The sequence below is a fragment of the Miniopterus schreibersii genome (assembly GCF_964146895.1).
Source record: "Miniopterus schreibersii genome assembly, chromosome: 8".
NCBI classification, from domain to species: Eukaryota; Metazoa; Chordata; class Mammalia; order Chiroptera; family Miniopteridae; genus Miniopterus; species Miniopterus schreibersii.
Genome location: NC_138109.1, coordinates 33694466 through 33720008, shown reverse-complemented (window position 1 = coordinate 33720008; position 25543 = coordinate 33694466). Strand labels below are relative to the sequence as shown.

Sequence of the window (25543 nt, the reverse complement as noted above, 5' to 3'; positions counted from 1 at the left end):
TTGGGGATATTCCTGTTGCTTTTAAAGCCTTCCTTTAGAAATGGAATCAAAGCAGTATCCTTGCTCACATTCTTTGTTATCTTTTTAAAAAATGAGTTGATGCTGTATAGTGATGCTTTATTAATATGAAGGAACCTATTTTTAAAATGGCAGAAAGTGATTATAGACTGAACTCATGATAAGAACACATAACATGGCTTTTGTATTTCCACATGCTTGGGAGTATCTCTCAAATAGACTTTTATTAAGAATGTGTATTGAGAGTTCCTAATTATATGTTTATAAGTTATAGTCCATCTCTGTGACCTAGGTTCTCAATGATTCATATGTCTGACAAACCAGAATAGAAATGAACTTGTGAACTATTGGATTGGGATTTCCATACTGCTACTTCTTTAAATAAGTGTGTGTGTGTTTTTCTTTTTGCTAAATGATTTTTTATTGTAAATCATTTCATATTTGCCTACAGAGCAGAACCACATAATAGTTTTTAAATACTCTTATTATAAACTTTAAACAGAGTTAATAAGAGTGTATAATGTCAAAGTTGCATTTGAACCAGGACATTGTTTCTATCTTATTTTACTAGTTTTGAAACAACTTTTTAGTGACCATAATTGTTCCAACTTACGCAGGAGGAGCTACTCTCTCAGCTGTACAGTGTGCTGCAGTGCTGTCTGTGGTTAATTCATTATTGAGGCATCATAAAAACAGTGCACTTATAGCCCTTAGATATTTCCTAAAGATTTTCTATCTGAATATCCAATTCTAGTTCCTACTCATAGACTGAAAGAATTCAGAACTCTGTTAAATGTATTTAACAAAACTGTTAATATGTATTTAACCAACTCTTTTCAAAGTGAAATTTCTAATACTGCTAATCAAGTGTTAGAAAATGATAGTGCCTCTTTTCAATTTTAGAAATATACCTATTTGAAATACTTAGACTTTGTAGAATAGCAAATGTTTAAAGGCATTTGGGTGTTTCATCTCTCAGTGTGAACACATGTAGTGTTCTCTTTAATGAAGTATGGAGCTGTGACTATGTAAGTGCTAAATGTTGAAGTCCTGTTACAGTCGTCCCTTGGTATCCCAAGGGAAATTGCTTCCGGGACACACACGCACCAAAATCCAAGGATGCTCAAGTCCTTAATATAAAATGTAGTATTTGCGTTAACCTATATTCTCATATAGGCTACAGCAGGGTATGCTTACACATCACTTCATTTGTGTGGATTCAGTGTAGTGTTCAGCTCGTGGCAAATTCAAATTTTGCATTTTTGGAACTGTCTGGAATTTTGTTTTTTCAAATAGTTTTGGTCCACAGTTGGTTGAATCCATGATGCAAAACCCACAAATATGGAGGGCCGACTGCATTTCAAATGATAAATAGGAGTTCATAAGTCTGACTAAAAGAGACCTCAGGTCTCATTTTCAATGTATCAGAGCTCCATGCTCCCTTGCTGTGTGTTTCCTGTCCCAGAGGTGGTTGTGTCTCCTGATACATACTGATTTCTTAAGTAAGTTTGAACTGTATAGAATGTTCACAGATGAACAATTGTTTATTCTTCTCTTCCTCCTCATTCTTAGCCTAATTAAAACAGTCACTTAAGTCCCCATCAATAGATGAATGGATAAAGAAAAGGTGGTGTGTGTATATAATGGAATATAACTCAGCCATAAAAAATAATTAAATCTTGCCATCTGCAACAACTTGGATGAACCTAGAGGGTATTGTGCTTAGTGAGTAAGTCAGACAGAGAAAGACAATACCATATGATTTCACTTATATATGAAATCTAAAATACAGAATAAATGAACAAGCAGAATGTAGATACAGAGAACATTTTGATGGTTGCCAGCTGGGAAGGGGGTTAGGGAAATGGGTGAAAAGGGTGAAGGGATTAAGAAGTGCAGATTGGTAGTTACAGAATATTTCTGGAGATACAAAGTAAAGCATAGGAAATATAGTCAATAATATTGTAATAACTATGTATGGTGTCAAATGGATACTAGATTTATCGGGGTGATCACTTTTGTCTTATCACTGGATTATAATACAATATTGTACATCAACTATAATTGAAAAATAAAAATTATTTTAAAAAAACAAATAGCAACTCTTATTTGTGGAATACTTACTGGTTTGCATTTGTTTTCTAATTTCAGGCAGTTTAGAACTTTGATTGCCTGTGTTTACAGAATTAAGTAGCATATTTTAGTTGTAAAATTATGAGAGTCAAACTCACTGATTTTTCATTCTTGGTGAATTGATGGACAAATAGGCCTGGACACCCAGAGGAGACCCAGGTCCTCTATTTATGGAACAACTGTTTAAGAAAAGAAGAAGAAAGAAAGGAACAGGAAAGGAAATGTGGGGAGGGCTGGGCTTCTCCTCCCTTATTCCATCTGTGTGCCGCAGCTGTGACTTGCTTGAATTACCTCCTCCTTGGGTGAAAGGGAAGTTTAGACTTTGCAGATTTCAGTCTTTGACCAGCGAGTGCCAACTGTGATTGGGGCTTTGGTGAAACAGCCTGGAATTGAGCTCAAATCAACAATTCATTTCAAATTGTTTAAAATGTTTTTAATCCATAGATCCACTAAACTTGTAATCATTGAGAGATTGCTGCTTCTGGCAGAACGCTATGTGATCACTATAGAGGTAAGCTTCTCTTCTTTTTAAAGAAACTGAACCATCCCATTATGAGACTCAATGTGTTAGGTACGTAGTTTTGAGATGTTTTACAGTGGCACTGTGAATCTGACTTGTTTGACTTACTATCTTTTTCAAGGATTTTTACTCTGTTCTACGAACTATTCTACCTCACGGTGCCTCATTTCATGGACATCTTTTAACTCTTAATGTTACTTATGAGTCTACCAAAGATACCTTTACTGTAGAGGTAGGTATACATTAAGCTCTGTGGCCATTTTCATGTTGTCTTGTTATTTTCACAACACTGCTGATTAAGATATCTGCATGAGTGACTATTCTAAAAGCTATTTGGTAAACAGAATAAAGACCTGAAATGAAAGGAAACTGATGGGGCATAAAGCAGCTAGGTAAATATATAACACAATACGTATCAGATGGAGGTGAGTGTTACTAAGAATAAAGCAGAATAAGTTGGTAGAGGTGACGGTTATGCATGAAATACCATTTTAGATAGAGATGGACAGGAGAGGTCTGAGGTGGTGACATTTGAACACAGAACTAAATGAAGTGACCAAGTGAGCCCTTTCTAGGGAAGGCCACTCCAAACAAAGGGGGCAGCAAGTACAAGGGCCCTGACATGGGAGTTTGCTTGACTTGTTCTTGACAAGCAAGGTGACTGGTGTGACAGTGAGAAAGGAAAAGAGAATGGAAGACCTGCTGTGGAAGAAGGACTGGAGATTTTATTCCAGGCGTGATGAGGAGGAACTGGAGTAGGGAATAGAACTTTTACTTACAGCAGAAGGGAAGCCTCTCAAAGGCAGGGATTCTTTCTTGTCTTTGGTTTTTTTCTATTTTCAGCTTTTAGAACAGTGCTCAGTAGATGCTCACTAACAGCTGTTTAAATGGAATGAGTAAACAAGTTACAACAGTGTTTAATTTTATTTTACAGGCTCACAGTAATGAGACCATAGGGAGTGTCCGGTGGAAGATAGCTAAGCAGTTGTGCTGTCCTGTGGATAATATACAGATATTTACAAATGATAGTCTGGTAGGTTTAAATAAACTGTGGCCCGTTAGCCTGATGGTAATACTTTCCCCTTCCATTCCCTCTCAGTAATTAAAAAACCACTTTTTGCAGCTGACAGTAAATAAAGATCAAAAGCTACTCCACCAGCTGGGCTTTTCTGATGAACAGATCCTTACAGTGAAGACTTCTGGCAGTGGAACTCCATCCGGGAGCTCAGCAGATTCCTCCACCAGCTCCAGCAGCAGCAGCAGTGGGGTTTTTAGTTCATCATATGCCATGGAGCAGGTACTGAGTGATAAATTTCTATTTTAAAACGGAATTTTAATACCTTTTTGTCTTCAGCCCGTATAAATTTGGATGATTATGCCCTTTTCTCTCCAACAAATCCTGACTCTTCAGAAATGTATCACTGGGAAGCACTGGGCATCAATTGGGGGAAGGTACATCATTTATCAATCTCTGGACCACAGGGTCTTCTGAGTCCTGAATCATTCTGCCTGCCCACTGCTGCTGCTCCTCTCATGCATCTCTCTTCATTGACTCATTGGTTTTCCCGTTAGCAATCACTCATGCTATGTTATTTCTTCCACCTTAAAGGAAAAAGCTCTCTCTTCCCCCTAGTTCCACCTCCAGTTGCTGCCCTATTCTCCTTCCCAAATCTCTGCTCCGGGAAAGAGCTGTTGAAACTCTCTTGCTGTCCTCGTTCCAGGCTCTTCTCAAGGTTGTCTGTCACTCCGCCTCTCGGTCCTCATCATGACATTCCAGCAGCGTTTATGAATGTGATCACTTCCCCCGGAAATCCCTTCTTCACATGGCTTTCAGATCTTTGTGTGACTGTCTTTTTAACTTAGCATAACCTTGCTGTAGATGGCAAAGAATTCCTCAGGGTTAGTATTAGTATTGTGGGTTTTTAAAAAATAACTAGACAATACTTATATATAGCAAGAATTTAAGAAAGAAATTCCATTCAAAATGGTATTGTGACAAGTAATTAGCAACAGAAACAAGTTTAACATGTTTATGCTATTTCATATTTATCTTGAATTTATTAAAAATCTTCCTCTATAGCCCTAGCAGTTTCGCTCAGTGGTTAGAGCGTCGGCCCATGGACTGAAAGGTCCTAGGTTCAATTCCAGCTAAGGTCATGTACCTAGGTTGCAGGCTCAATCCCCAGCCCCAGTCAAGGCATATGCAGGAGGCAGCCAATCAGTGTGTCTCTCTCACATCAATGTTTTTCTCTCTCTCTCCTTCCTTCCCCCCCACTTCTCTGAAAAGCAATGGAAATAATATCCTCGGATGAGATTAAAAACAAAAACAAAAAGAAAAATCTTCCCTTATATAAATACATTCTATAGTGATTTCTACTTTCTTATTCCTTCTAACCAGAAAATAGTGCTTTTATCACATCTGAATCTCTTCTGTGCACTTATATCCACTTTTTTCCTTTTCTTACCTTTAGAAAAAAACAGGGTAACTTCTTTTTCTCTGCTTAGATTACATATATTTCTACATATTGTGTATCAGCGTGTGTACATATATATATACAACTTTTGCTTTTAAGTCACTTATTGCCTTGTTTTCTCCTGCCTTGTTTCCTCTGGTCAGCTTTCAGTGGTGCCCACTCTCCATTCTAATAATTACACCTGCCTTTGTTTTACCTCCCTTTTTCTGCCTGCAGTTTGGCACCTTCGCCCCCACCATCAGGTGGGTCTGAGAAGAGAGCCCAGGTAATGAGCACACTAGAAGTGGGAGTTACCGACAGTTCCCATGTGCTCTTCATACAGATGAGCACTGTGCTCCCCTCAGGTTTCATAGTGACCAGGATTTCAGAACTAATATTTTTATTGTTGTATGTTTGATTAAAAATAATTCTTTTGTAAGTTTGTATTTACATTTTGCCTTTTTTCCCTCAGGAGAAATCCCTTCCTGGTGTTGTGATGGCACTTGTATGTAATGTGTTTGACATGCTTTACCAGCTTGCCAATCTAGAGGAGCCAAGGTAAATATAAATTTATAAAGCTTGAAAGAAAGTTATGAAGGTTAGGGAACCAAGTAACTTTTCACTTGAAATGTATTTACTTTACATCTCATACCAAAAGACTGTTACTGAAACTGTGGTCTATCTGAAAAAAAATTCAAATTTGAAAAATTTCAGGATAACTCTACGAGTACGAAAGCTTCTGCTCTTGATACCCACTGACCCAGCCATTCAGGAAGCCCTTGATCAACTGGATTCTTTAGGAAGAAAGGTATGGCTGTCTTGGATAGCTAACTAACTGGCATGGAATTTTATATCATGATTCAGTGAAAATACAACATGAAATCACACAAAGGTCATTTGATATCATCTTTTCCATAATGATTTTTCTTCTTTTGAAAAATACTTTCTCTATAAATGGAAATCAGAGCTTCATGTTAGCTAGATGGAATCAAAAGTGATGTCAAATTTTAAAACTAGAAGAGTCTTTAAAATCATCTACTTCTACCTTCATGTTTATAGTAGGAAACCAAAGCCCAGAGAGATGGAGTAACTCATCCAAGATCAGACTCTGGTTCTGAGTCTTCTCTAATGATGCCTCTCTGATTATGATTGTTGCTTATGTTTGAGTTTACATAAATGGATTATCTTTTAATCTTTTTCACTGTTGATATTTAAAGTTCATTTTATTTAGTTTTTAGACTATGGTTCCTTTATGTATATATTGAAATTATGTTTAATTCATAATGTTTATGTTCTCAGAATAAATTAATTTAGAACAAAGTTGTTAGAATTAAGTTATGAACTTTATATTTCAGTGGTTGACATTTAGATAAACTCAGTCTTGTCATATTTGGCTTATACATTAACTTGAGGGAGAAGGAAACTAATGTAATAAAATAACTCACTCATACTAGTTCAAAAAATTTTCAAAGATACCACTTTTGCAATCTTTTGATTTTATTATCAGCATTTAGAGGTACAGGTTTTAAAAACACAGACACAAATTAAGATGACCTTCTTAGTATTGCTTAAAGTGGGATTATAATGCTGTTGAGCACATACAGTTTGTGTGGTGGAGTTTGATGTCTTGTGAATAATTATAGAGCCATGTGATTTTATGAGATTAATTTTTAGAAAATGTCATTGGTGTGGGTTATATTAAAAATGAAAAGAAGTCTTGCTTCAGCAGCACATATACTAAAATTGGAACAATACAGAGATTAGCATGGCCCCTGTGCAAGGATGACACACAAATTCGTGAAGCACTCCATATTTTTTAAAAAAAAGAAAAGAATATTTCTTTTTAATTTGTGCTTTTAAAACATACATTCTTTTTTCATTCTTTTAAACTTAGAAAACATTGCTGTCTGAAACAAGCTCTCAGTCTTCAAAATCTCCTTCCCTCTCTTCAAAGCAGCAGCACCAGCCAAGCGCCAGTTCAATTTTAGAAAGCCTGTTTCGATCTTTTGCTCCAGGAATGTCCACCTTCAGAGTTCTCTACAACCTAGAAGTAAGAAATCTAATTTCTTTTCATTTTGTTTTGACTTGCAGAATCATGCTTTCCAATTTATAGCTATATACATTGTTATACTTGCAGAATAGCATCTAAATAATTAGGAAGCCTTATCTATTAAAATGTGTCATTACTTTCCTCTAGAAGTTTTACAAGTATGTATAATATCAATTATTAATCCTGAGCCTTCTTGCTATTAAGTGCACTTTAATTTTTTTAAAAACTGTTGAACATTATTGACATTAATGCAGCTTTATTAGGAATTTGTCTAGAGACATGTTAACATTATAATTTCATGATTAAAAAAAAGCTGTTGGAAAAATTTGAGCGAAAGAATATTTTTATTACCCTTCTCCACGAAGTAGCTTTAAACTAGTATAGATTTAGTCCAGTAAACATTTACTAATTATTTGCCATCTACAAGTCATTGTGATAGTTAAGGGATCAAGTTGAAAAGACAAGGTATTTGCTCCCAGATCTTATGAATAAGACATGGGGGAGGTTGGATATACTGAGTCTTGAAAGCAAAGCATTGACAGAGCAATGTGGGAGAGTCACCGGGTGGAAACTGTCCTGCTCTTGGGGATCAGACCCTTGTGCCAGGTGAGGTCTGGAGAAAATAAAGCCCTAGATGATCTTGCTTTGACCCAGGAAGTCATATCCAGACAGTTATTAAAGAATCCATAGCAATACCGAAGCAGTCTCAATTATCCAGTTATTGTTATCTTGAGTAGATTTTGAGTCATAATAAAGGTCACAATTGCTAAAGGGACCTGGTTGGGCATTTTTTCCCAGTTTTATTTCATCTGGCGATTTAATTTGGAGTTTGTAATTATATTCATTCATTTTATGGTCCACTTGTTGCTTATATGTTCATTCAAGCTATGGTAACATTTCATATTTGCCTTAAAATAATTACTCTTGTCAAAAGATGTGTTGGATTCAAAAGTAGAAAATATTTAGTGAATATTTTTAAAATCAAGCATATCATTATTTCATGGACATTTAAAATAGGTATACTATCCCCAAATAGGAAATTGCTTAGAAATTTTTGGCCAATTTAAGCTTAGAAATTTTGAACTTTCCATTGCTGCGAGATTTGCCATTTGCTTTTGAATGATTGTGTCAGAAAAGTTAAGGTATAAATCCTAACATGCACATTTTAGAGCACTCTAAAAAACAAAATGGTCCAGCAATGGGTCTAGCTTGTCATCAGCTGTCTAGATTGCATTATCTTAGAACCAAAGGACTTAATAGTAAAAGACCTCCAGTACAATTTTAGGATTTCTGTTAACTGGGAATTCCTGTGGTAGGTTTTCTTTTACTTTAGACAACAGAAAGCATTTAGAAAACATAACACTCCTAAAAGCACTTAGTTTTACTGTTACCTAAAGGTTAAATTCCTTGCATTTTGATCTTTAACTTATATTTCCCTACTAGGAAACTTCTAAGTGGACATTCCAAATACCCACTGCTTTGGAGAAACATTTCATTTTCACTGAACTATTTGTCCATTAAGCATGGGGAGTGTGTGCATGTAGCTATGGACACTCAGGAAAGATTAGAATCACATAGGCTTTCCATTCTCCCACGAAAGGCTCATAATCCAGGGTTGATGAAACCGTTTCCCAAAGAGCAACTTAGGAAGAAAACATCTTTAAAAATAAAAATAAAAATCCCACATTAAAAATCTGCCCTCATAAAATCTGCATAGGTTCATAGGTTCAGATTTTTTTTTTAGACTAGAAAAGGACCTTGAATTACATCTACTTTAAAACCTTGAGGAAATTGAGGCAATGAGTATTTTTTTATTTTAAATCATAATAACTAAATTAGCCAGTTATTTATGTTTTGTGCCAGTGTTTATGCTAAGCACCTTAAGCTTGTGTTATCTTATTTAATCAGTCCTCTGGTAAATGTAATTATTTTCCCGATTTAGCTGATCATAAAACTGAGGCAAAAGGGAAACTTACATGCCTGAGATCTGTCAGTTCATAAGGGGTAAAACCAGAAGGTTTTAACATACTTGTGGGAGGAAAAACAGCATGCAGCGTTTAAAAAGATTATGACTTGAGTTGTCTGATCCTTTTATTTAGTAAGGGAGTAATTTCTGTAATTTAGTAAGGGAGTAATTCTCTGTCATTCTAAAATATTCAGTTATGCTTTTCTTTAGGTAGGTATGGCAGTGTTCTAAAAGGGGCATGGATATTAAAATAAGACACATCTGGATTTAAATTCTAACCATGTGACCCTGGATGAGAGGTCACTAAACCTCCCCAGTCACAGTCTTTACCTATAAAGTAAAATACATGTGCCATGCATAGTGAGATGAGATAATATGTGTTAAGCACCTTGTCTTACACCTAGTACATTGTAGATGTTCAATGAGTAGATAGAAGTTAGAATCATTAGTGGGGAACTCACCTGGCATTTTTAGTAAATGGGCTCTTTTATAAAACTTAATTATATACTTTTTCAAGAACATATCTAGCATATCATATAATGTATCTGTTCTTATCTAAGCCTAAGAGACAGACATTCACATTTGCTGGTTTCATGAAAAGAAGAACACATCACCTTTCTTCAAAACAGATTTTTCTTGCTAAGTAAATAGCACTTGAAAAATGTGATTATTTGTGAAACATCAGCCTCCTTATACTTGTGGGAGGAAAAACAGCATGCAGCATTTAAAAAGATGACTTGAGTTGTCTGATTCTTTTATTTAGTACGGGAGTAATTTCTGCTGGAAATGTTGGGATGATTAATTGTGCTTATCTATTTCTAAGGTTCTAAGCTCCAAACTCATGCCAACAGCTGATGATGACATGGCAAGAAACTGTGCAAAATCCTTCTGTGAGAACTTCCTCAAAGCAGGAGGTTTGAGGTTAGCATTTCAATAGAATGTTAAATGAGTTGCAGAAAATGGTTCTGTTATTTTGATTAACTTCTCTTGCCAAGCATAAGCATTGCTTATTCCTATAAGGTATTATGTGAAGCATAATTAGAATTATAATACAAAGGAATGGTGTTCTGCCTTTGGAACAGTTCATTTTTTCACTTTTGATTATTTGGAAAACTTAGAGAAACACACCTCTTTCCTCTCTGTTGGAGGATTCTCAGGCAGAGGAGGGGAGAGGAGGCTTTATCAGTTTCTGTTGCTTTCCACATCCATTTGTGATAAGGTGAATTTGATTCTCAGTAATCCATGTAAGTAAGGCATTAGTTCTGAGGATGCAAAGATAAATTAGGTATTATCCCTGCCCATGTTTAGTAGTTATTATAACTATTAATATGGAGGCTTATAAAAAGTGCTTTGGGGGAGTGGAGGTTAGGGAAGAAGTAGAGGTTAAATTGGTTAAATTTGGTTGCGGTCATAAGATTAGGAAATGCTTCACAGAAAGTCACATTTGAGCTGGGAGTTGTGAAAGGAGTAGTCATTCCCTAGGTAAACAAGGAGGGTAGGGGCGCTTGGGGCCAGAGGGTGGGGGTGGAGATGAGTGAAGCACTAAAGTACGAGGCCCCTCTTGGGAATACAGTTGCCTGGTGAGGCCAGCGCCAAGGATAAGGCAGAGAAATGTGTAAAGAAGGGTCATTTTGAGGAATCTCCACATTATCTTACAGACCATGGAAAAACAGGAAGTTTCTAGGCCAGGAATTACCTAGCACAATTACTCTGGCCGCAGTGAGGAAGAATTAAAGTGGGAAAGACCAAAGGCAGGGAGATACTAAGAGATGTGACGGGGGTCCAGAGAAGAGATGGCGGGCTCTAAATTTAGGACAGTGGTAGAAGGACATTTATGAGGTAAATAGGCAAGTCTTTATGACTAGATACGTGACTACGGTAAGAACATTTATAGACTGTCCCTGTGACTGCTAGCTTGGGAGAGCGGGTAAATGCGGAATCTCGAGCCCTTCCCAGGGCATAAACGTGGAAGGAGATGGAGGAAACAGAACAAGGCAAGAGAAATGAATTCGGTTGCCTATGAAGTCCCTGTGAGTCCTGTGAAGTGGGTGGTTTGGATGCGTTGCCCCCGAGAGACGTGGAGAACAGCGTCAGGGATGGGGGGGTGGTCAGTGTGTAATTTCAGCCATCAGGGCAGAAGCAGCTGGCAGGGCCGAGTGCAGGTGTAAGAATGGGAAGGAGAACCTGTAAGTGGGTGTCTCAGCTCTACAGTGAGCGACCGAGGGCAGCGGGACTTTGACGGGAAGAATAACTAAGGGCAAAGCTGGCTTTTTCTGTTTCGACTTTAACTTGTAGAGACTGTTCTCTTCATGGGCAGGCTAAAGGGGCTGATGGAGAGAAGCACAAAGATGCAAAGGGACAATGGACTGAGGGGCTGAGGGCTGCATTGAAGGAGAGTCGCCCTAGGAGGGAGTAGGCATGCCGTTTCCTCCAGGAGTGAAAACCAGCTTGAAGTTTGAGCAGGCAGTAGTTAAAGAAATTCCTGTCCGGAGGCCTTGAGGGGAAGAGAAGTTGGGTGGGACCATGAAGAGGTGAAGGGGTGAGAGGGAGAGCGGAAGGAATTCCCAAGCGTGTGCAAGGCCCGGTGCACATACAGTTTTATTCTTTATCCAGCATTGTAGAGGTGTTCTTGTGACAACTTACTTCAGCTTATTCAGCCAACTACAGATCTATAGTAATAAAGGCATTTTGCTTCTGATGGCTGCTTGTATGTCAGTTAATTTATGTGCCAGGTGTTGTTCTAAGCACAGGGAACAGAGCGACAAAAACCCATATCCTTGTGAAGTTTACTGTCTAGAGGGGGAGACAAATAATAAAGGCAGAAGTAAAAGTAACAGTGTATGTCAGGTGGCAATAAGAGCTGTAGAGAAAAATAAGACAAGAAAGAAGGGGTGGAGAGGGTTGTGATGTTCAGTAGAATGGTCTGAAAGCTTCACTGGCAGGGTGACATTTTACAGAGACATGAAGGAGGTGTGGAGCAAGACCTCAAGATACCTGAGGAAAGTTGTCCACAGGAGCAGCCACTGCCGCTTAGCGGGACCGATCTGGTGTCTGCAGAGACCAGGCGGCCAGTGTCATTGGGTTGGGTGAGGCAGGCAGCAGAGCGGGCATGAGATTACAGACATACCAGAGGCTGGGTTCTGTGAGATCTTACAGGCCACTGTGAAGATTGCCTTTTTCCCCTGTAGGGAATAGGAAGCCATTGGAGGATTTTTTGCAGAGGAAAGAATGCCATGATCTGACTTAATCTTGACAGGATCACTCTGGTTGATCTCTTGAGACAAGACATTGTAGGTGGAGCATCAAGAACGGAAGCAGGAAGAACAGTTGGGCATGGAAGCTTCTGCAGGAATATAGGTTGTAGTGGCTGTGAAAAACAAGCTTTATTGAATACACCAATTCTGGGTGTGGTTTTTGAATTGATAGTTGTACTGACACATCAGTGAACTCGTGCCAGTTAGCAAGAAGCAGAACTATGCAAACACTCTGTGTTGGGGATCTTTCTTTGACTTAACAAGGAGTCAAATTCTAAATGGACCAGGAGGGTTGTAGGTTTCACAAATCATTGTGATAGAGAGATGAATGGTTCAGTTTATAGGTAAGGATCTTGTAGAAATTTTGAGTGATAACATTTATTAGCAATTAAATTACAGAAAATTTCTTATGAAAAAAGTAGAAATCTTTAATATCCTGCCTTTTTTCTCTTTTTTGAAGTTTGGTTGTAAATGTCATGCAGAGGGACTCCATCCCATCAGAAGTCGACTATGAAACAAGGCAGGGAGTTTACTCTATCTGCCTACAACTTGCAAGGTATGTCAGTATATTGCGTTAAGGCAATACTCAACTCTGCTTTCCTCACCAGTCCAGTCATTTTAAATAGTGTGAAACGAGTCTGAATAAGTCTACCTTTGTATTTCCTTTTAAGATTTTTACTTGTTGGACAAACAATGCCCACATTATTAGATGAAGACATCACCAAAGATGGCATAGAAGCACTTTCTTCTCGCCCATTCCGAAATGTCAGCCGGCAGACCAGCCGGCAGATGTCCTTATGTGGTACCCCAGAAAAGTCATCCTACCGACAGTTGTCAGTGTCTGATAGGTCTTCTATCAGGGTTGAGGAAATCATCCCTGCTGCACGAGTTGCAATACAAGTAAGTGATTTGTGTATTCAAGAATTATTAAGTACCTCCTATTTAGAAACGGCTGGTTGCCAGGAGGGGCCATTTGGATATAATTGAATATTGACATGAATATTAGCTTACAGGGATTTATGGTAAGAAAGAGGCAACTCGTGGCAATACTGCAATTTAGGGTGGGAAAGGTCAAGTGTAATAAGAGAGCTACAAAGGCAAAGCATTCTGTGGGCCTTCAGAGAAGCGGAGTAATTACCTTCACCTGTGGCTGTCATGGACGATTTTATGTAGGAGGTGGCATTTGAGGTAGACCTTGAAGAATAGATAAGATTAGATGTGTAGAGCTAAGTATGAAGAGTTGGAGAGAGGAGAGTTGTTCAAGCAGAAGGGAGGGCGTGAGCAAAATTGGAGAAAAACATAGCCTTACGGGAGGTCACACGGTAGTTCACGCAGGCCAGAATGCAGTGTGGGGCAGGGGGGAAATGGTGAAAACCAAATTGGTGCCAGGTAATTTAAAGCCAGATTATGGAGATTGGAGTCCCTGTTTTACAGGTAGCAGAGAGATATCACCAGTCTTTGACCAGCGTGGGAGTATTAGAAAGGTGGTCCTCTAGGTGATGTTGGAGGGGAAAGAGTCTCACAAAACTGAGACCAGTAAGGTTATAGAAGCCAGTGGAATGTGTTCCAGTACTACTTTTCCTCATAACACTCTCCCCATACTTCTTTAGACAATGGAAGTAAATGATTTCACTTCTACTGTGGCTTGTTTCATGAGACTGTCGTGGGCTGCTGCTGCAGGACGACTTGACCTCGTTGGGAGTAGCCAACCAATTAAAGAAAGTAATTCTCTGTTTCCTGCTGGAATTCGAAACAGGCTCAGCAGTTCAGGTACTGATTTAAAAGGATAAAGTAATTAGAACATTGGGCAAGAAATATCTGTAAGAATCATCTCTGTATAGGTCATCAAGCTATACACTTAAGATCTGTGCACGTTACTATATGGATGTCATACTTCATTTAAGGAAAAAAAAAAAATTTATAAACACAGAGCAGTGGGAAAACCAGATCAATTTTTATCTTCCTCAGTGCAAAATGTCATGAAGCCAGTAATGTAGCTGTAATAAAAATTCATCTAGAATTCCCACCTAGAAAAGTCATTTTTTTGGTTTGGCCATTTATTTTCTATTAGACCTTTTAAATAGCTTCACTTTTTAGCTTCATTTGGTTTCCCTGCTCAATCTATGTGTGTGTGTATACCTCAATAATAAAAAATATTTAATGTGTGACATGCATATAATAAAGGGCAGAAATGTTAACAGGATTTTTACATGTTACAACCCATTTACATCAAGATAAGGAGCATTTGTAACATCCCAGGAGGACTCCCTTATGCCTCCAAAATTGCACTCTTCTTACTTTTGTCACCTGAAAATAGTTTTGCCTCATAAACACATTTTGAGTGCCTCAAAATGTGTTCTATGTACAAGGCAGTCAGGGTCACATAAAGGGATTAAGTCTCTCTCATTTCTTAGACCAAAGTGTCTTCTTGAGCTATTTAATTTCACTTGGGGATTCTGGGGAACACATTAAAAGGATATTAGAAGATCCCACTGGTCCTGTAGGATCCACAGTGACCTTCCGCTTGCCCGTCTCCAGGAAGCAATTGCAGCTCTGGCAGCGAAGGCGACCCAGCAGCCCTGCACGCCGGCATCTGCGTGCGACAGCAGTCTGTGTCCACCAAAGACTCCCTGATCGCCGGAGAGGCTCTGTCTCTCCTGGTCACCTGCCTGCAGCTTCGGAGCCAGCAACTGGGTATGCAGGGTGCTTGCCTGTGATTCCTCTCCGTTAGGGAAAGGCCAGGCTTCTGTTGGGATTTTCATTCCTGTATAGATAAGGGCATGTTAATAGGAATGAAAAGGGGGGAAAGTTGGCATAGTAGGTGTTATAAAGGTAGTATGTTTGAAGCTTACTGTCTAGTTGAGAGATGAAAACAACCCAAATTATAGTTCATAAACTGTAGAATTAGGTTTATATACCAATTCCTAAACTGATACTGACTCCACTTAAAAATCATGAAACTTAAAATTTGCCCTTTTAACTTTATTGTTGGCTCTAGCAAAGTATAGCTGTTGTGAATCGTACTTTTCATGTTAGAGCATCCCAGGGCTCTGTCCCTCATCACTGTCTCTTCTCTGTCCACGCTCATTCTCTCAGTGATCTCATCCATTTTCACAGCTTTCTATTCCTTCTATGTGCTTATACCTAAATTTGGATCTACAGTCTGGACCACACTCCTGACATCTCCACTTGGATATCAAATAGACTTTCCAAACTTAACATACTCAGAACTGAGCTTTTGCTCTGACCATAACCTTGAAGTCATCCTCAATTTCTTTTTTTCACACCCCACTTCTAAGCTGTCAGCACAGCCTTCTATAAACTGTATCTAGATTCTCCCTCTTCACTGCTGTTACCCTTTGAACTGTGATCATCTGTCCTTGGACCATAGCCATAGTGCCCAGACTAATCTCCCTGCTTCTGCCCTGGCAGTTTATTCTCCACACAGTAACCAGAGTGGAACTTCTTATATGTAAGTTAGATCCTGTCACTCCTCTGTTTAAAATCTTGCAGTGGCTTCTTAGTTCACACTGAGTAAATACCAAATCTTTACGAAGGCCTTTAAGGCCCGACACAGCCTACCCCCTGAGGCCTGTGTGCCTCACTTTCTACTCTCCCCCTCACTGACTGTGACTGCTCAGCCACCCTGGTGTAACCTGCCTCGGCCCGTGCTCTGGCTGCTCTCTCTTCGTGGGATGTTCTTTCCCCACCCATCTACATTGCTCTCTTCCTCATTTCCTATAAGTTCTTGCTTAATGTCACTTTTTTAATGAGACATTCTCTGACCACCTTTTGAAAAAAATCACAACACTCCCCTAACAGCAGCACTACCTAAACCCCTCTATATCAGTTACCACTTTATAACATAATAGAATTTATGTACTTTTCATGTTCATTGTCATCATCTCCCTCCTCAGCTAGGCTGTAAGCTCCATAAGGACAGAGACTTCTGTCCATTTTGTTCCCTGCTGAATCTCCAGCACCCAAACACTGCACCATGCATAGTAGGCCCTCAATAAATAAGTATTCAAGAATGAAGTCTTAACAGCTCCACTTTTTAAAATTGTGCCAACACATAGTAGCTCTGTTCTTCACTGTGGTTACTGATTCAGGCTGCCTGTTATATAGCATTGGTGAGCATTATATATTTATTGTAACATCCAAATTCATTATATAAGATAAATGTACAGAAAAGGTTAGAAACGGCACATTGCAATAGTATCCGAAATTCTTTACTTCGAGCAAGAACGCTTTTGAAGGTATATATGAGAGGTGTGAGTCATGACATGCTTTTGAACATAGGCCATAGTACTTTGTTCAATTTTCCTATAACTGTTTAATTTTAGAGGTATTTTCAAATAAAAATGAAAATGATTATAACTTTCCTTCAAGCTTTTTTTATCATTTGTAAGTTTATGATAGAGTATATTTTATAGTTCATAAGTATTGATAGTTTATCAACACAAGACGTAGTTTTTCTGTAAGTGGTATGCGAGGCATTGTGCTAAAACATGGGGATACAAAGGTGGCCAAGACATGGTCCTGCTCACAGGCATGGAGCAGGTGAAGGCTCTGAATTTGATTCCATGTGGAAGAGATGAATTTCTGCTATAGTTAAGCTTAGGAAATTATTCAAAATTTTTGAAAATGCATTTCCTAACTTAATTTCTCCCCCGCCCCCAATTCTGCTTATTCTTATCATTAGCATCTTTCTATACCTTGCCCTGTGTTGCTGATTTTATCATCGATATTCTGCTCGGATCACCAAGTGCTGAGGTAAGGGCTCATGAAAAACCCCTTGGATCCTCTTCTGTCTTTGGCTCTCTGGATGCCTGTTACATCATAGGAGTACAGAAGGAATGACATTTAGTCCTCTCAGGGAGCCCTGCAGAGAGCTGCAGAACACTCTGAAGCAAAGTGACCATTTGGACTACTTCCCCTCCTTTCTGTTCCATAGCCCACAAAAAGTTAAGAGACTAGTGCTACCATTAATTTTTATTACAAACAAAATATAGCCAGTTTTCAATGCCCATAGCTGGCAAAGGCCTCTGGCATTAAGAATCAGCATGTTGGTCAAAATCAAGAAAGACCAACTTCAAGCCATAAACTTTCATTAGATTTTATAATTCTGATTTTCTTACATGACCTGGAAAATTAACACTTTCTTATCTTCATTTATATTAAATTATAAATCTGTTGATTAGAGTAAAATAATAGAGTGATTTGGGAAATCAGTCCCCAGAACACACTTGTTTTTAATCCTAGTTTATTCAGTATAACCTTTACCATTAATGATCAAAACACTCAGTCTCCTATGTGTCCTTCAAAGTGCTGACTTTGACAGAAAATCACTTTTGAAGCAATCTCTAAGCATTGGTTGATGGACATTCTTTGTCACTAATATAATTTCAGATTCGCCGTGTTGCTTGTGATCAGCTGTATACTCTTAGTCAGACGGATACTTCAGCTCATCCAGATGTACAGAAGCCAAATCAGTTTCTTCTGGGTGTGATTCTTACAGCTCAGCTCCCTCTCTGGTCTCCAACTAGTATCATGAGAGGAGTCAATCAGAGGTGTGTAATAAAGATGAGAAAGCTCACACTAACAGAATAGTGAGCTGTGTACTGCTCCCCTGAGGTCCACTGTGCATTACTGAGATGACAGATGAATTCCTCCTGTCCTCTTCTAGCATTGGTGCCTCAAAGAGGGCGATTCTGTGCTTTTCCCCATTTAGGACAGGAGAGCTAGAATAAGACCAGGCTTTCTTCTCCTCTGTCGTCCCCAACTCCCACCTCCACCTCACCTGGTTGGTAAGAGCCTAAAATAATTCAGGCCAGATCGCTGTGTAAAGGTCACACTGCTCATGTCCTCTTGTATGTCACTTTCTCAGCTCAGCATACTTCTCAACTCCAGCATGTATCTGTATTAGTAAAATCATTAGTGTGCCTCTTGCTAAAATATTGAAGTTGAATTAATGTAAACATGGTTATTTTATGCTAGATAAATTCTCTTATTCGATTGTTTTATGAACTTCTTATAACAAGGAAAATGCTCTATATTTTTAATTCAACCTCTTTTTAATAATTGAATCTGTCTGTTTTTTAGACTATTATCTCAGTGTATGGAGTATTTTGATCTGAGGTGCCAATTATTAGATGATCTAACAAGTAAGTAAATGTCTAACTATTGTTTGTGTTGGGAGAGTAGATTTTGAGGGAGTGGGAAGGAGTAGAAAAGAAAGCCAAATGGACATTTCTAATTCTGAGTTAATGTATCTATATATAAATGAGATTATAATTCTTATTTGAAATTGAATTTTATTTTCCTGGAAATAGCATGTAAACCCATGTGCCAGTTTTCTATTATATATCCAACTGTTATGTGTTGAGAAGATTTTTTTATTTTAAAAATTTGTCAGAGGCACTCATACTTTAATTATACTGATACTGAGCTATTGGGAATAGTCTTTCTCTCTAGTGTAGCCAATTCTGACAAATTTTTAAAGGTTGATTATTAAAAGAAAGAGGGAATGTCTGTTGAGATATGTTGATAGTAAAAGAAGTGAGTGACAGAAGTAGAGACAGGATTCATATCCGGTGCCAGTCCAGCTCTGGTTGACCCTAAAGTATCCCTTTTTATCTCCGCATCCTGAACCCAGCCTGCTTGTGGCAAATAGTGCAGTGAAAGTAGAGCACGATCACTCTTCCTCTCCTTCCCAACCCCAGCTTCCAATATGGAATCTTGTTTTAAATCCTTGCTTGGAGGGGAAATGAAATACTTAATACAAAAGGTCAGAATAGGTCTCTGGAGTTTGATACATTGTTTGGAACCCTGGTCTCTGCTACTTCATTGTTGACCTCTCTCCTTTGCAGAACTCTGTCCCCTGCTGGCTTTGGTAACACTGCAGGAGCCTTGGCTCTCCTCATACTCTTTCACCCCTTCCTTCATCTTGTATCCCCAGCATGTAGCATAGTGACCTGCACAGAGGAAGCACTCAACATATGTTTGGTTTATGACTGAGAGAGTGAATGAAGGAAGGAGTGAATTTGCATGAGCCTTCATGGTCCTGTGGGCAGCAGCTATAGCCTGCTATTTATTAATGATGGGTGTGTGGTTGTCTTTTTGAAATCGATAAAATGAAAGATTGAGACTTGACTCTGTTTACTTTAATTCAGGATTTTGACTCCATGAAGGGAAATCCTTTTCTCTTAAAAATGGATTTTTTTTTTCTTAGCTTCAGAAATGGAGCAGTTAAGAATCAGCCCAGCTACCATGCTCGAAGATGAGATTACTTGGCTGGATAACTTTGAACCTAATCGCACAGCTGAATGTGAGACCAGTGAAGCAGACAACATCTTACTGGCAGGACACTTAAGGCTCATTAAGACCCTTCTTTCACTCTGTGGGGCAGAAAAGGAAATGCTTGGTAATTATTGCTTCATCTTGTCGTGTGACAGAATAGCACATTTTCGGATATTGCCATAGTATTGTGTGTAATTGGGAAAATCAGATAGGTGCTAAGTGTTACATAGAAAATTGACCCTTCAGGCAATAGGAGATTGTCTGGCTTAGTGCCTAACAAATTTAAGGTATATTTTACCTGTGTCACTAAACGATGTAGAGAATTTTACAGTGTTCAAAAGAGTTGGATCACGTAACTTCTTAATACCAAGTAAAAATTATAACTCAAAGTAGGTTTTTCTCTTTTTGCTCTTATGTACTTTGTTTAAAAAATTACCTATTGTATATCATTTCTTTTAAGGGTAATTTTTTTCTAGGGAGGCAATCCCCAACCACCACTCCTAGGTGATGGATAAGTCTCCTGGGTACACATGTAATTTGTAAAAACATATTCAGTATTATAATTATTTTCAGAAAGCAAAGCAAAACATTATCACTTTTATCACACAAACCAAGCTCTATAAAAATATTTTTGGCTATTGGGGATACATAGAAAAGAGTGATTCTAAACCAGGGTGAGAAGGGCAGATTATTTTTACCTAATGAAGGCAAGATTTTAAAGCTTTCAAAACGCTTTATGTGGACTCCCCTATGCCCAAAGTAAGACTGACTCAAACCATCTACCTCGTGGTGTTCTTGACATTTGTGTTTCTAAAGTGAAATTTTGACTCCTTTCACTCTGTTGTAAGCTCATAAAGGTAGTACCCTCACTTGTCTATCTTTGTATCCTGTCCCCTGACCCTACCAGCCATCCCTACCTCTCTACTCCAAGAGCTTTGAGAAAAATTAAGCATTAAGTTAAATTGAATGCCCTACTGTTGGGTGGCTTTGGGTGCCTTTGCTGCTCTGATATGAAAGTTCAAGACAGGATCTTTGAATTAAAATGTGTTCATCCTCAACATGAATATTATGCTCTATTCCAGGTTCATCACTCATTAAACCATTGTTAGATGACTTCCTTTTCCGAGCTTCTAGAATTATTTTAAATAGTCATTCTCCAGCTGGCAGTGCCGCCATCAGTCAACAGGACTTTCATCCAAAGTATGGAAAATGCACGTTGTGTTCAGTTTTGGTAAAAATTCTAATTCGAAACATTAGTCCAAAAAGGTTTTCTTAACTTGGAGTTTGTCTTCTATCTTGTGAGTGTGCATAGCTTATAAGGTGTTATCCACTATATAAAGAAATGCATGTGAAGAGGCTTAGGGTAAAGCCTGCCTGGCACATAGTAAGTGCTGAACTAGTATCTGGTACCATTATCATCATCAAAATGGAAGAATAAGTAATAATGTGGTTAACTTGGTCAGTAAGAAATTCCAAGAGAAACTGAGTTTGTAAGAATTTAGTCCAAAGTAAAAGTCAGTAGGCTCTGAGTCTTGAGGGTTTCTTCTAGAAGAAAAGTATAGGTGCTTTAGTGCATGAGCCTTGAGATTTGCTGAGTAGTGACTGTGTCCTGATAATTAAAACTGTTAGTGATTGATTACAGTGGTAGTTTTAGAATCAAATTTTGTATTCGTTTCTGTGGGTAGAAGTTTGGAAGATCCTTTTGTAATGCTAACCCTACTTGGGTGATGTTTATATTCTTGGAGATAGGAGGAGGTTATTTGCTCTAATTCTAACTTACTTTGTTCTATTCTCATGAAAACCAGAGTTAATTGAATAATCCTGAGGAAACTGAGGATTTGGCATTTAACCAGTGAAAAAAATTTCCACATAACTTAAGTGGTTCATGAAATAGGCAAGGCATAATAAGTAACATTTTATGGAATCCTAAGAGGAATCTTACGTAGGAATGTTTCTCTGTTTAGAGATTCCTTATTAGCAAAATCTGTTTTAGGTAATAAGTCTTCATTAGAACTCTTGGGGTGTCTCTCAGGCTGTGACTCCAATCCTTAACCCTGCCCCAACCTTGTTCTAGAAGATTTGCTGCTAGCTCCATGGGAGTCTTTTATTAAAGCAGTAGAAATGCATGAGTATATCAATTTTTAGTGAACAGAGAAAATCTTCACTTTTACTGAAATTTTTATTCATGAATTTTTCCCTTTATATTTATTAAAAGTATAGCCTCCATCCACAAGGAGTTGGTTTTTTAAATCATACACAGTGCCTGGAATAGAAAAGGAAACATTTTGTTTCATCTCTCCCCAGTGCACTGAATGGTGTCCATTTATCACAATGATGCCCAGCCTGTTCTCACCTAAATCCTAAAGCGAGAAAGAAATTTAAAATACACAGAAACTCTTTTCACAGTAATTCTATTCTTATATCACACTAACAACAAAAGAACTTTTTAATGTTTTGCCTGTGTATATGGTACCTCCTGTTCATTCCGTACCTGTCCTCTGCAACCCAGAAGTCCACGGCTATTGTCCTCAGTGCCTGGCACAGTGCTGATCTGAAAGCTTCACAACTTCCTCTTAAATACATCTCCACTCCACTCCATAAGTGTTTCTTTCAGAGGTTGGATGTCCTCTTTTCTGTGTATCCTTCCTAACCTGCGATCTCAGTATCGCAAGGTTGGCATAGGTGACAGTGAGAAATTACTATTTATCCTCAAAACGATGTCCATTAAAGGTGCAGTTTAAACAAATTGATTGAGCAAATTATGTATTTTTGTCTCAATTTTTTTTATCAGCAAAATGGAAAGTTGATTAGTGTCCGTGAAGAATTTTTTTATCTGCACGCACATATAAAATGTTTATAGGCATCTGTTCTGATTTGTATAGCTTTCTTTTTCTGTCCTTTAGATATTTGAATTTCAGGGTGATATCTACAAAAACCTTCCTTGCTACCTACATTGTGGTTTAGGTAAAATTTTCAGACTATTTACCCTCCATTCTTGATCTGTCCCGTAGATAAGAACACTCTGGAATCATAAGTGACAGATTTTGCTACATTATCATCAGGCCAAGAAGATACTTAGCTCAATCACATTCATCCCTGCAGTGCTCATGGCCTCCTTTGTTAAGTCAGCAATGCCCACTCGATTGACTAGAGATCTTCCATCAGACCTGACTTAACCTAACTGCTTGGGGAACTGCAGCTCTGAAACTTTCATTTCAAAAGTTGACTTAGACTAATTGCCTTGTGTCTTTTGTTTTTAGGTGTAGTACAGTAAATAGCCGATTGGCAGCCTATGAAGTCCTTGTAATGTTGGCTGATAGCTCACCTTCAAATCTTCAAATTATTACAAAAGAACTACTTTCTATGCATCATCAACCTGACCCTGCTCTTACCAAGGAGTTTGATGTACGTTTTCTAGACCTTGATACACTTAATATTTTTTGAGTGCTCTCCTAAACATAGAATTTTTAAAACTGCATTTTCATTTTTCTAATCACAAATTCATTATTATTTAGCTTATCATGTTGACATACTCAAATCAACTATAATGTATAGTATATTACTAAATGATACTCTTTTAATTAACCTATTTTTTGAGTAAGTTTATGCTTGGCAAGGTACTAGAGACAAACACTCAAACATTGGCTCTGTCACACTACAGTATGTTCACTTAAATTCAGCTAAGATTTATTGAGCTTACTATGTGCTAAGAAGTGTTTTTGGCTTTTGGAGCCCAAAAATGAAGATAGATCCCAGCCCTCCAGGTCAGTGTGTAATGAAGAGATAAGCAGATAATTGAGATAGAGTTATATCCCAAATGCTCTACTAACAGACACTTCACCACCAGGTGGTATCTTAGAAGGCTTCTTAGAAAAAATGAAATTTTAAGTAGAGCCTTAAAGACTGTGAGCCAATTGAAGCAAGGTGGCCAGGTCAGTTCCAGCAGTGTGGGCAAAGCTGTGGAGCCGTGGAGCCACTTAGTCTGTGTTGGGATCTGCCAGAGGGAAGCAAATTGCAGGTGCGCTAGAGCACCAGGCCAGGAGTGGGAGGACGCCGCTGAAGCTGCCTTTCTTTACGTTCTCCACTTACATCTCGGTCATTTGAGCTGAGTGTTATGAAACATACAGTTTAGGCAGGAAAGAAAGTGGGAACAGGTGTTCTAAATAGAGGAACTAGCGCTTGCAAAGTAAAACATGAATGCACAAATTGGGAACTGTTCTGATATTAAATGTTTAGTTTATAATGCTTATTTTATGCTGTGCTTTAGTTTTACATGTATTTAATCAGATTGAAAAGAAATTTTTAATTTTTTCTTAAGTCAGGAATTATATCAGCATAATGAAGACAATATTTGTCTTATACAAATACTTATATTTTTAGCACTGTTATAAACCAGTTTTCCTTATTTTGTAACATTCTTTTTTTTTTTTCCCCAATCTATGCTTTGGACTACAGATAAATTACAGTGGTAATTAGATCTTAGAAATCACCCTGCTCTAAGTGTTTGTCGAATATCAATGAAACATATGTAATACATTCCTTTTGGTCCAAAAGATCGACAGGGTCTTGTCAGTTGGTTAGTTATCATGTGGATACAGATACTTGATATATGCAGATAACGTGATTCTGGTCATGGCATTAGAATCAAGACTCTGCTGTAGTTGCGTTTTAGAGAGTGTCGGTTACAGGATCCTCTACTTGGAGAAGTGCTATGTTGAAATGCCTTTTTTTGATTATTTCTACCTAGAAAAGCACTGCACTGGAATCCACATTATTACAAACATCTTTACGTGAAGTGCTAAGGCATTTACCTATTTATTTAATTGTGTGCTTATTAAAAGAAATTTAGTAGAAGAGTGTTACCTTTTCAAACAAAGAGAGAGAATATGTGTCTTCCTTGACCATATACACTGGTCAGGATTCTTCAGAGTAAACACTTCATAGAACCCTATTCCTTTTTATTTTCCCCCAGAGTACCACCTCAATTTGTAAATATACATTAGTCTATTTACTTGATTAATGCCTATCTGCCCTACTAGATTTCGAGCTCCTTTGAGGTCAGGACTAGGTCAGCACATTTGTGCTCTCTCTTGTATCCTGACAGAGTTTACAGCACATAGTAGGCTCTTAATAAATATGTGTTGAATGATAATCAGGTGACTGAATGCTTCACTGCACACATATGCTGTGAACTGTACGCTCCAAGGAAACATCGAGATAGCGGTATTTTTCATTGTGTCGGCATTTGCAGAGGCACTTCATGAACGCAGGCTTTGCTGGCATGACTCAGTACGCTGGGTGGATAAACCTGAGTGTATCTCTCCTCCCCTTACACATCTCACCCAGCTGTGAGGACGTGTGCTGCTGGCAGAGATACTAATTCTCTCTCCCGCTTGTCCTTCTCTGTGTTCTAGTACCTGCCCCCAGTGGACAGCAGGTCCAGTGCAGGGTTTGTGGGGCTGCGGAATGGTGGCGCCACGTGTTACATGAACGCAGTCTTCCAGCAGCTCTACATGCAGCCTGGTCTCCCCGAGGTGATTTCCTTCCTTTTTCCTCTTTGGTGTGATGAGTAATATGTACATTACCTGAGAATTGCTACTCATTCATATAGTGCATTTTGGGGTTACTAAAATTAGATATTCTCAGGGATTCTTCAGCGGCTTCTGAAATATATCTAGACAGTATGTTGCTTCCAGTCGCACTTTTTTATACACCTGAGGTATTATGTTGCTGTTTGACAGATGGAGTTGACCTCCTGTTATATTTGAACTAAGTTATTCTCAAATTCTATGCCATAAAATTGCTAGTATTTTCAGTATTTTAGAAATACTTAGGCTCTATCACCAG

The 25543-nt window shown here is 38.3% G+C and overlaps 1 protein-coding gene across 2 annotated transcripts in view; it reads left to right on the top strand.

The window, feature by feature from the left end:
• Window positions 1–25543, top strand: part of USP24 (ubiquitin specific peptidase 24) — a 115259-nt gene that overhangs the window by 57781 nt on the left and 31935 nt on the right. For both annotated transcript variants that reach the window (XM_081144427.1, XM_081144426.1), the window contains exons 25-43: window positions 2596–2662; window positions 2793–2903; window positions 3606–3704; window positions 3795–3968; window positions 5597–5682; window positions 5839–5932; window positions 7019–7174; window positions 9964–10061; window positions 12855–12950; window positions 13066–13294; window positions 14005–14164; window positions 14933–15088; window positions 17100–17170; window positions 17807–17967; window positions 18500–18561; window positions 19629–19820; window positions 20779–20896; window positions 22957–23101; window positions 25111–25230. In XM_081144427.1, coding sequence (XP_081000553.1) covers window positions 2596–2662; window positions 2793–2903; window positions 3606–3704; window positions 3795–3968; window positions 5597–5682; window positions 5839–5932; window positions 7019–7174; window positions 9964–10061; window positions 12855–12950; window positions 13066–13294; window positions 14005–14164; window positions 14933–15088; window positions 17100–17170; window positions 17807–17967; window positions 18500–18561; window positions 19629–19820; window positions 20779–20896; window positions 22957–23101; window positions 25111–25230 — 2395 coding nt within the window. The remainder of the gene's footprint in view (window positions 1–2595; window positions 2663–2792; window positions 2904–3605; window positions 3705–3794; window positions 3969–5596; window positions 5683–5838; window positions 5933–7018; window positions 7175–9963; window positions 10062–12854; window positions 12951–13065; window positions 13295–14004; window positions 14165–14932; window positions 15089–17099; window positions 17171–17806; window positions 17968–18499; window positions 18562–19628; window positions 19821–20778; window positions 20897–22956; window positions 23102–25110; window positions 25231–25543) is intronic.